The sequence below is a fragment of the Centruroides sculpturatus genome, unplaced genomic scaffold (assembly GCF_000671375.1).
Source record: "Centruroides sculpturatus isolate CEXI.00-Female unplaced genomic scaffold, Cexi_2.0 scaffold275, whole genome shotgun sequence".
Taxonomy (NCBI): Eukaryota; Metazoa; Arthropoda; class Arachnida; order Scorpiones; family Buthidae; genus Centruroides; species Centruroides sculpturatus.
This window is the reverse complement of record NW_019384477.1, coordinates 464,768-476,249: the sequence shown is the minus strand read 5'-3', so window position 1 is coordinate 476,249 and position 11,482 is coordinate 464,768. Positions and strand designations below refer to the sequence as shown.

Genomic DNA, 11,482 nt, shown 5'->3' with positions numbered 1-11,482 from the left:
GTGTTTCCTCAGAAAATACTGTACTGTACTTGTATGTATTGTTTACTTGAGAATACAACAGAGAATAAACTGCCCAAATACCCTTAAACAAAGGAAAAGTACGTCTTTTATGAAGGCATAGAGCCTTTACTACATGAAAATGAAAATTAATGAATACACTGTACAGTAATTTACCTGATAAGACAGACCTTAGAAAAATACTTTATGAGGCATAAAGCTGTCTTTATCATGAAAATTAATTAACTAAGGATTTTTTTGCCCTGCCAGGGTGTGGCCGAGTTATCCGGAGTACCGGGTTATCGAGTGCCGAGTTTTCGAGGCTCTACTATATTACTATATATTTGTTTGTTGTTGTGAGGGCTGTTTCTTTTTCAACCTTCGATGGTCCGTAAAAAAAGACAAGTGTTAATAACAAAATGACTTTATTACCAAAAGTTAGGTACAAATATTGTTACTTTTCACACAATCACTGCGAATATTGAGGCATTTGTCTATCTGTGGACGAGCTTTGAAATCCCCTCTTCATAGAATGATGCCGCCAATGACTTCAGATGGGTCCTAACATTGTTTTGAAGATCGTCATTAGTCTTGAACCTCTGCCTTCCTAGCCACATTTTCAGTTCAGGAAAGAGGTGGAAATTGCTTGGGGCTATATGCTGGGTGTTTAAAGGTGGTGAAGACTTCCACCCAGCTTGGAACTTTTTAATGTATGAAGACTTCCACCTCTTTCCTGAACTGAAAATGTGGCTAGGAGGGCAAAGGTTTGAGGCTAATGACAATTTTCAAAACAACACCATCAAGGCCATCTCAATTCACTGGCAGCAACATTCTATGAAGAGAGGATGGAAAACTCATCCATAGATATGACAAATGCCTCAATCTTCATGGTGATTGTGTCAAAAAGTAACCATGTTTGTATCTAACTTTTGGTAATAAATTCATTTTGTTGTTTACACTTGTCTTTTTTTTATGGACCATCGAAGATTGAAAAAGAAACAGCCCTTGTACATTAACAACAAACAAATATTTAAAGAAATGTGATTCTTAATGTATTATTACATTCACATCAGTTTCAGCAGTCACATTAAGTACAGTATACCTATGTTAATTTATGAATCTGTAAATAAATATTTGTGATTTACTTGCATTTTTTTTCTCATGTGCAGCCTACATTGATTTTAAAATTTTCAAATATGGCCCTTACATAGAAAGACTACCCATCCCTGCTATAGCCCATTAAATTTAAAACTAACCAGTTTCGAAAATAGTCAGTTTTTTGGTAATTCTGGATTTCTGTAAGCTGGATAATTGATCTCTTACTATACTATTCTTGTTTGGGATTGGAGACTTTTTAGTGCCCTCCTGTATCTACTGCTATATTGCACTCCTAATAAGTCTTTATTCTCTATTTAAAAAGTCACTTTCCTTAAATTATAAGAGGATTTTTACAGGTTCATGCTCTCAAGCTCAGTTCCAGATCTTATGTGAAGTAATGCCAGAAATTTGAAGAGGATATGAAAAGCAGTTTCATTCATTATAACACAGTCCCAACAAAATGGTCTTGTTTCTTTTTATAAATGCTCATTCTCTACAGATGTTTTTTGCATATGATAGTGTCTGGTCAGAAAACCAACTACCTCAATTCTTATTCATCGTGAATAAATCAGATGTTAATTTCATTAAGGATTCTTTAACTATCAGTCTAGAAATTTCATACCTGGTCGTCTCATTTCACTCTACAATATTTTCCTTAAACTTCCAGTCTTTTATTACTTTTAAATAGTACTACTTGTAATCCCACAGAAAGATTCTTGACTGGTAATAAATGAAAATGTACCTTGTTTAGCAAGTCTTTCTTATTCTCATTTCCTTCTATCCCAGAATGTCCTTGCACCTATACCAAAGTAATGTTTTTATCATAGGCCAGTTGATTAAAAAGGATTTTAAATTCCACACTAGTCTAGATTTAACTTGAGTGGAATTGCCTTAATAGCTGCCTGACTGTTAGAGAATATGAAGATACTCTTGATGTAAGCCCTTTTTATGCTCTTCTTAAAACAGTATGTAATACAGTAAAATTTTGTTCTGGAACACTATTCTACATGCATTCCTATACTCTGAGAAATCTCACCATGAGCTGCTACTGTTAATATCTGCTCCAGCATTATCATCAGACATGGAGCATCAGGTCTCCATTGAACTATAGTACTTTCTCATACTAACACTCATAATTAACTACAGTAATTACTCCTTGTACACAAATTCACTTTGATGTGCTTGAAAAATTTTTAAATTTTAAATTTATCAACTTTGTGGTAATAAATGAGTTAGAGGTTGATAAAAAATTGTGTTTTTTGTTATCAGTAAACTCTCATATAGATATATTTACAGAGATGATCTGGAATAAAAGGTTATGTCTAAGTGAAAATTGTTTTTGGATTGTTGTTACTGATTGTGAACAATGGACTTGTCAAGACATTTTCTATCTTCAATAAATATTTTATATTTGTTTGTTGTTTCTTATTTATTATATACAGTAGAGCCTCGAAAACTCGGCCTAATGTGGACTGAAGGGTGGCTGAGTTTGTGAAGATGCCGGGTTATCNTAATTTTGTTATGTATGTATACCTTACACTTATCAAATTATGTTTAAAACACAAATACTAATCATACAAAATATATCATTATCACTTTTTAAAAAAAAAAGATAAATATTGTATAAATCATTTTATAAATTGCCATTTAAAATTTTTTTCAAATGCCAAACTAGACTTCATTTTCTGAAAACAACAATTACTTTGTACTTTTAATTGAAATTTATGAAAAGTTTTAATTTTAAAATAGTTTTAAAATAGTTGGTTAAGATGTCAGTCTACTCCTCTGGGGACCTGAGATCAAATCTGGACTGGTCAAAAAACCCTTAGGAACTTTTTCAGGGCAGTCCATACAGATGTGTCAGGCCCTCACCACTCAGCTGTTCCATTGTGGGCTTAGCCAAACCTTAATGAGCTTGCTGAAAAAGCCCTCTTACCACCCACAGAGAGTTAAAAAACTTTGTTTAAATGAAGGAAAAAATAAAATTTATTATAATTGTAATTTTATAAATTAACCCGGCGTGAGTGAGGCGGGGTATGTACCCGAGAAGATTTTAAATGCAGATTATTTAATGTTGTTTTTGTCATGGAAATCCCGTCATCACAGTAGCTGGAGATAAGGATTAGGAGACAAGGTGCAGTGTTGAGTTTAGTGTTGCGTCTGTATCAGCGGGAAATACACATGAGCAAAGGTAACTGGGGTATGTCACACCCGACCTCATAGTCGATGTTACATTTTTGAGTTGACAGTAAGTTTATGAGTTATAGTTATTTGTAGTATTTTTAGATTTATTTCTAGATTTCTCAAATGATAGTCTTCGCATTAGACAACAAAACATGCATTATCCAAGGGAAACTCGAAAGTGATTACTGATCATCTGGGAGAACCTTCATTACCTGTTTCCAAAAAAGTGGGTAGTAAATATGTCAGGTGCGGTGACTGTACTAAAAAAACAGATAGAAAAACAAAACATTGCTGTTCGAAGTGTGAGAAGCCAATATGTATGAAGCATGCGATTTTTGTGTGTGGAGATTGTGTTGATTTGTAGGGCTCTACTTTTTCTTCACTTACGATTTATCATTTGAAATTATATATGGTATTGTGTAATCACAATTTATGACATTGAGCTTATAGAAAATAGAATAGCTTGCTTAATAAGTTTTCTAGAAATAATTACGTGTTTAAAGATTTACTGTATAGGGATNTAATTTGTATTATTAATAAAGATTATTTTTCATATATTAATATTATTTCAAAGGCTGTTTTTGATTCAAAGAAATAAATATATAATGATGATATTGTCAATAACAATAACAATGGTAACCAAAAATAATAAACTAGGAAAAGTTTATTATTATGCAGGTTTTAGAAACTGGATGCAAATGTCAAAATAAACACTTCAAAAAACCAAAATATCCAGCAAACAAATGATTTAATAAGTAACTAACAAACATTTTCAACTATTTTCATTGCTCATCATCAGATTTACATTATATTAGAACAAACAGGAATATATAAATTTTAAACAAAGATGGAATACCTTATTGGATGAGATTGTGAGCAACACAGATAATGCAAGCTTATCTTAGTTTTTAAAAAGTGTACAATAAGTTAAGCTTTTAAAATTCCTATATTCCTGTTTATGTTCTATGTTTGAATATAATGTATGCTTGATGATGACCAGTGAAAATGGTCAAAAATGCATGTTACTTACTAAATCATTTGTTTGCTGGATATTTTGGTTAGTTGGTGTGTTTATTTTATAACCATTTCAAATATTTAAAATTTTTAACACAGATCTTTATTTACATAAATAAACTTTGCAATAACTAACTGTTATCATTTGTGTTCACATAATAGATTTTTCTTTACTAACCTGCATAAATAAGTTCTAAATTTATTATAATTATTTGCTTAGACAATGAACATATATTTACATAATCAAAATGTATAAATTTAATGTAAAACTGAATGAAATTTATTATTATATTTAATCAAATCACCTTTACTTCTAACATTAGAATATTTATTATGAATTTTTTAGATTATTCAGATAATTTTTAATCAATATTTGATTACTCTTCTTTAAATAATTGTGATTCATTTAAATTCTGTTATAATGATTTCTGCAACTTACCTCCTCTACTCCATCCACCCTATTAAAAAAAACAATTAATTAATTAATTAATAAATATTAAACTGAATTAAATGTTTATAATTATAATTAATACTCAAAATTTTAAATTTTCTTACAAAATCATCTTTTATAAAGACTTATAAAATCTAACTAAAGCTATTTTTATGATTAACAATATATTTTTGAATTTGTATTCATTAAAATCAACAGGTCAAAAATGTTTAAAAAATAAATTGATAAATAATTACAAAAGAAATTTACCAAGCAGGAGGAATTCTTGAATCCTTAATAGGTGTAATTCCTTTTTCCACATCTTGATGGGATACCAAAGCAACTCTATCATCAAGGACCTAAAATTATTATTATTCTTTAGATAAAAATATGACAAATATGACATCTAAGTTATAAAACCTGCTTCTTAAACAGAAATAGAAAAAAAAATGCATTAAAACAAAATTTTAAAAAAGTTACCAATAAAAAAATTCTGTATATTATTATTTCTAATATTAAATTTAAAGATATGGATAATTGTCAACAGTATTACATACATAAGTTTTTAATAAGATAACAACATTATACCAACTAATGTTATTTCAAAAATCCAACGAAAAGTTTGTAGAAAAGTTTGCATTAAGCCCAACCCCGCTCGAGACATGACACATGACCTCCCCACCCCGAGTTTCATAATCCAAAATTTAATAGTCTCAATGTCAATCAATGTCCAATAATCCTTTTGATCATTTATAATCTTCAGAATATTTAAGTGTATTTAAATATTTTGAAGAATCATTCCTACATTTGCATAGTCAAAAGTTTTAATGAGAATTAAATTAATTGAATAAAATTATTTCCTGAGTTTATTTTGTCAGCTGTACAATGTATTGGGAGAAAATATATTGTCATTTTTACTTTCCTATGTTATCTTATAACAACAAGGAAAGTAAAAATGACAATATATTTTCTCCCAATACATTGTACAGCTGACAAAATAAACTCAGGAAATAATTTTATTCAATTAATTTAATTCTCATTAAAACTTTTGACTATGCAAATGTAGGAATGATTCTTCAAAATATTTAAATACACTTAAATATTCTGAAGATTATAAATGATCAAAAGGATTATTGGACATTGATTGACATTGAGACTATTAAATTTTGGATTATGAAACTCGGGGTGGGGAGGTCATGTGTCATGTCTCGAGCGGGGTTGGGCTTAATGCAAACTTTTCTACAAACTTTTCGTTGGATTTTTGAAATAACATTAGTTGGTATAATGTTGTTATCTTATTAAAAACTTATGTATGTAATACTGTTGACAATTATCCATATCTTTAAATTTAATATTAGAAATAATAATATACAGAATTTTTTTATTGGTAACTTTTTTAAAATTTTGTTTTAATGCATTTTTTTTTCTATTTCTGTTTAAGAAGCAGGTTTTATAACTTAGATGTCATATTTGTCATATTTTTATCTAAAGAATAATAATAATTTTAGGTCCTTGATGATAGAGTTGCTTTGGTATCCCATCAAGATGTGGAAAAAGGAATTACACCTATTAAGGATTCAAGAATTCCTCCTGCTTGGTAAATTTCTTTTGTAATTATTTATCAATTTATTTTTTAAACATTTTTGACCTGTTGATTTTAATGAATACAAATTCAAAAATATATTGTTAATCATAAAAATAGCTTTAGTTAGATTTTATAAGTCTTTATAAAAGATGATTTTGTAAGAAAATTTAAAATTTTGAGTATTAATTATAATTATAAACATTTAATTCAGTTTAATATTTATTAATTAATTAATTAATTGTTTTTTTTAATAGGGTGGATGGAGTAGAGGAGGTAAGTTGCAGAAATCATTATAACAGAATTTAAATGAATCACAATTATTTAAAGAAGAGTAATCAAATATTGATTAAAAATTATCTGAATAATCTAAAAAATTCATAATAAATATTCTAATGTTAGAAGTAAAGGTGATTTGATTAAATATAATAATAAATTTCATTCAGTTTTACATTAAATTTATACATTTTGATTATGTAAATATATGTTCATTGTCTAAGCAAATAATTATAATAAATTTAGAACTTATTTATGCAGGTTAGTAAAGAAAAATCTATTATGTGAACACAAATGATAACAGTTAGTTATTGCAAAGTTTATTTATGTAAATAAAGATCTGTGTTAAAAATTTTAAATATTTGAAATGGTTATAAAATAAACACACCAACTAACCAAAATATCCAGCAAACAAATGATTTAGTAAGTAACATGCATTTTTGACCATTTTCACTGGTCATCATCAAGCATACATTATATTCAAACATAGAACATAAACAGGAATATAGGAATTTTAAAAGCTTAACTTATTGTACACTTTTTAAAAACTAAGATAAGCTTGCATTATCTGTGTTGCTCACAATCTCATCCAATAAGGTATTCCATCTTTGTTTAAAATTTATATATTCCTGTTTGTTCTAATATAATGTAAATCTGATGATGAGCAATGAAAATAGTTGAAAATGTTTGTTAGTTACTTATTAAATCATTTGTTTGCTGGATATTTTGGTTTTTTGAAGTGTTTATTTTGACATTTGCATCCAGTTTCTAAAACCTGCATAATAATAAACTTTTCCTAGTTTATTATTTTTGGTTACCATTGTTATTGTTATTGACAATATCATCATTATATATTTATTTCTTTGAATCAAAAACAGCCTTTGAAATAATATTAATATATGAAAAATAATCTTTATTAATAATACAAATTATGTTTGTTTCAAATGTTTAATAATAAATATTAATAGATCCTAAAGTGCAATATTCAGGTAATTTATATTATCTTCTATTAATGTATTGAAAGAATAATAAATCCACTTTGTGTTTTAAAAAATCAGCATGTTTATATATAAAACCTTGACTTATTTAAAACTGTATTGCAGATACAATATGAAATGACCAAGATAAAACAAAAAAGTAAGTATAATTTTGAATAAATGTAATTTATTCAGAAACAGTTACATTCAAAAGCTATTTTAATTCATTATTGATTAACATTAGTATTTTTGATTAGATATTTTTAGTCATGCTATATATTTAGCACTTATGTGTTTATTTTTTCAGAACTAAGACAATCAAATACATTTACAAAATGTTTGTTATTGAGCAAAATTATTTATCAATTTTTATATTCTGCAGATATTTTATAATAAAATATATGTAGAATATAAAGAATTTAATGCTTTGAAATTTTAAAGACATATACTTACGAAATATAGTTGTTCTTGATAGAATAGAAAATTATATAGTACAATATTGCAGTATAATTCTGGTAATTTTAGATAATCAGAATTGTCTGATTACTTATAAAATAAATGAAAATGGTGGAACATATTCTTAGTTATAGGTTTATTTGAATAAAAAGAGTAATGCAAAACACTTATAAGCTTACAGTTAAAGAGTATTATGTTAATAAAAAATATGTAGAAAGACTAAAATGTCTTCACTTTTGTCAGGTTAATCATCAGGATTCATGTTTAGAAATAGTAGATTCTTTTTGGCTTATTGTGAAAGCAGAGTATTCACTACTCTCTGAATTAGCAATGACAGTTCTCTTACCATTTGCAACCACTTATTTATGCAAAATGGCATTTTCAGTAATGACCAACATCAAAACAAAGCAGCACTCTTGTCTTTGCAACATAGAAATCGCTATGAGACCTGACTGATATTAAACCCAGGTTTAATTTATTGTGCCAAAATAAGCAGGTTCACCCATCACATTAAATTTAATTTAAAATATGTTTAACTTAACTAATTGAGTTTACTAATGTCGAAACATATACATAGAATATTTTGTTCAAAGATGTTCCAAAGATAAGTTATTAATTTTTACTGATACTAAAAATAAATCTGCTATTAAAATTATGAGTGTTTCAATGCAATTAAACAAAAGAAATTAACTCCTTCTGAATTTAAATTAATCCCCCCTTCAGGATGTTTTTCTACACATATCCATTCTTTCAGGGGGGTCCTTTGAAATTTTTAAGTGCAAAAGGGAGTTGCAGACCAAAAACTTTGAGAAACACTGCACTAATGTATGCTGATGACACTGTAATTTTGGCTGACTCTGCACTAATGCTACAAAAGAAAATTGTAATCCTAGAGGAATTTTTTATGGGTTAACTATAAATATTTCAAAAACAAAGATAATGGTATTCAAGAAGGGAGGTTGAATGCCACCTAGAGAAAGATGGTTTCTGAACAATCAACATTTACAAGTTGCTTCAAATTACACATACAGTAATACCCCGACTTACGCGAACCCGGAGTTATGCGATTTTCAAATCTCGTCGATTCGTCTTTTGTTTGAGCGCCATGCAACCCTTGATTACTCANAAAACAAATCAAAATAGATAGGAATATTTCACAACATCAAAACAAAGCAGCACTCTTGTCTTTGCAACATAGTGTCTAAGCAAATAATTATAATAAATTTAGAACTTATTTATGCAGGTTAGTAAAGAAAAATCTATTATGTGAACACAAATGATAACAGTTAGTTATTGCAAAGTTTATTTATGTAAATAAAGATCTGTGTTAAAAATTTTAAATATTTGAAATGGTTATAAAATAAACACACCAACTAACCAAAATATCCAGCAAACAAATGATTTAGTAAGTAACATGCATTTTTGACCATTTTCACTGGTCATCATCAAGCATACATTATATTCAAACATAGAACATAAACAGGAATATAGGAATTTTAAAAGCTTAACTTATTGTACACTTTTTAAAAACTAAGATAAGCTTGCATTATCTGTGTTGCTCACAATCTCATCCAATAAGGTATTCCATCTTTGTTTAAAATTTATATATTCCTGTTTGTTCTAATATAATGTAAATCTGATGATGAGCAATGAAAATAGTTGAAAATGTTTGTTAGTTACTTATTAAATCATTTGTTTGCTGGATATTTTGGTTTTTTGAAGTGTTTATTTTGACATTTGCATCCAGTTTCTAAAACCTGCATAATAATAAACTTTTCCTAGTTTATTATTTTTGGTTACCATTGTTATTGTTATTGACAATATCATCATTATATATTTATTTCTTTGAATCAAAAACAGCCTTTGAAATAATATTAATATATGAAAAATAATCTTTATTAATAATACAAATTATGTTTGTTTCAAATGTTTAATAATAAATATTAATAGATCCTAAAGTGCAATATTCAGGTAATTTATATTATCTTCTATTAATGTATTGAAAGAATAATAAATCCACTTTGTGTTTTAAAAAATCAGCATGTTTATATATAAAACCTTGACTTATTTAAAACTGTATTGCAGATACAATATGAAATGACCAAGATAAAACAAAAAAGTAAGTATAATTTTGAATAAATGTAATTTATTCAGAAACAGTTACATTCAAAAGCTATTTTAATTCATTATTGATTAACATTAGTATTTTTGATTAGATATTTTTAGTCATGCTATATATTTAGCACTTATGTGTTTATTTTTTCAGAACTAAGACAATCAAATACATTTACAAAATGTTTGTTATTGAGCAAAATTATTTATCAATTTTTATATTCTGCAGATATTTTATAATAAAATATATGTAGAATATAAATATTGTACTACATCATTATATAAAAATTAATTTTGAATTTACTAATTNTTGAATAAATGTAATTTATTCAGAAACAGTTACATTCAAAAGCTATTTTAATTCATTATTGATTAACATTAGTATTTTTGATTAGATATTTTTAGTCATGCTATATATTTAGCACTTATGTGTTTATTTTTTCAGAACTAAGACAATCAAATACATTTACAAAATGTTTGTTATTGAGCAAAATTATTTATCAATTTTTATATTCTGCAGATATTTTATAATAAAATATATGTAGAATATAAAGAATTTAATGCTTTGAAATTTTAAAGACATATACTTACGAAATATAGTTGTTCTTGATAGAATAGAAAATTATATAGTACAATATTGCAGTATAATTCTGGTTATTTTAGATAATCAGAATTGTCTGATTACTTATAAAATAAATGAAAATGGTGGAACATATTCTTAGTTATAGGTTTATTTGAATAAAAAGAGTAATGCAAAACACTTATAAGCTTACAGTTAAAGAGTATTATGTTAATAAAAAATATGTAGAAAGACTAAAATGTCTTCACTTTTGTCAGGTTAATCATCAGGATTCATGTTTAGAAATAGTAGATTCTTTTTGGCTTATTGTGAAAGCAGAGTATTCACTACTCTCTGAATTAGCAATGACAGTTCTCTTACCATTTGCAACCACTTATTTATGCAAAATGGCATTTTCAGTAATGACCAACATCAAAACAAAGCAGCACTCTTGTCTTTGCAACATAGAAATCGCTATGAGACCTGACTGATATTAAACCCAGGTTTAATTTATTGTGCCAAAATAAGCAGGTTCACCCATCACATTAAATTTAATTTAAAATATGTTTAACTTAACTAATTGAGTTTACTAATGTCGAAACATATACATAGAATATTTTGTTCAAAGATGTTCCAAAGATAAGTTATTAATTTTTACTGATACTAAAAATAAATCTGCTATTAAAATTATGAGTGTTTCAATGCAATTAAACAAAAGAAATTAACTCCTTCTGAATTTAAATTAATCCCCCCTTCAGGATGTTTTTCTACACATATCCATTCTTTCAGGGGGGTCC

At 27.1% G+C, this 11,482-nt stretch overlaps 1 protein-coding gene across 2 annotated transcripts in view; it reads left to right on the top strand.

Moving 5' to 3' along the window:
* LOC111621362 (syntaxin-16-like) overlaps positions 1–11,482 on the top strand; it is a 31,066-nt gene that overhangs the window by 7,641 nt on the left and 11,943 nt on the right. Inside the window, exons 2-4 of one of the 2 annotated variants that reach the window (XM_023363475.1) lie at positions 6,232–6,320; positions 6,563–6,581; positions 10,100–10,133. In XM_023363475.1, coding sequence (XP_023219243.1) covers positions 6,232–6,320; positions 6,563–6,581; positions 10,100–10,133 — 142 coding nt within the window. Of the gene's footprint in view, positions 1–6,231; positions 6,321–6,562; positions 6,582–7,684; positions 7,719–10,099; positions 10,134–11,482 lie in introns of both variants that reach the window. The other variant, XM_023363474.1, reaches the window with a different exon arrangement.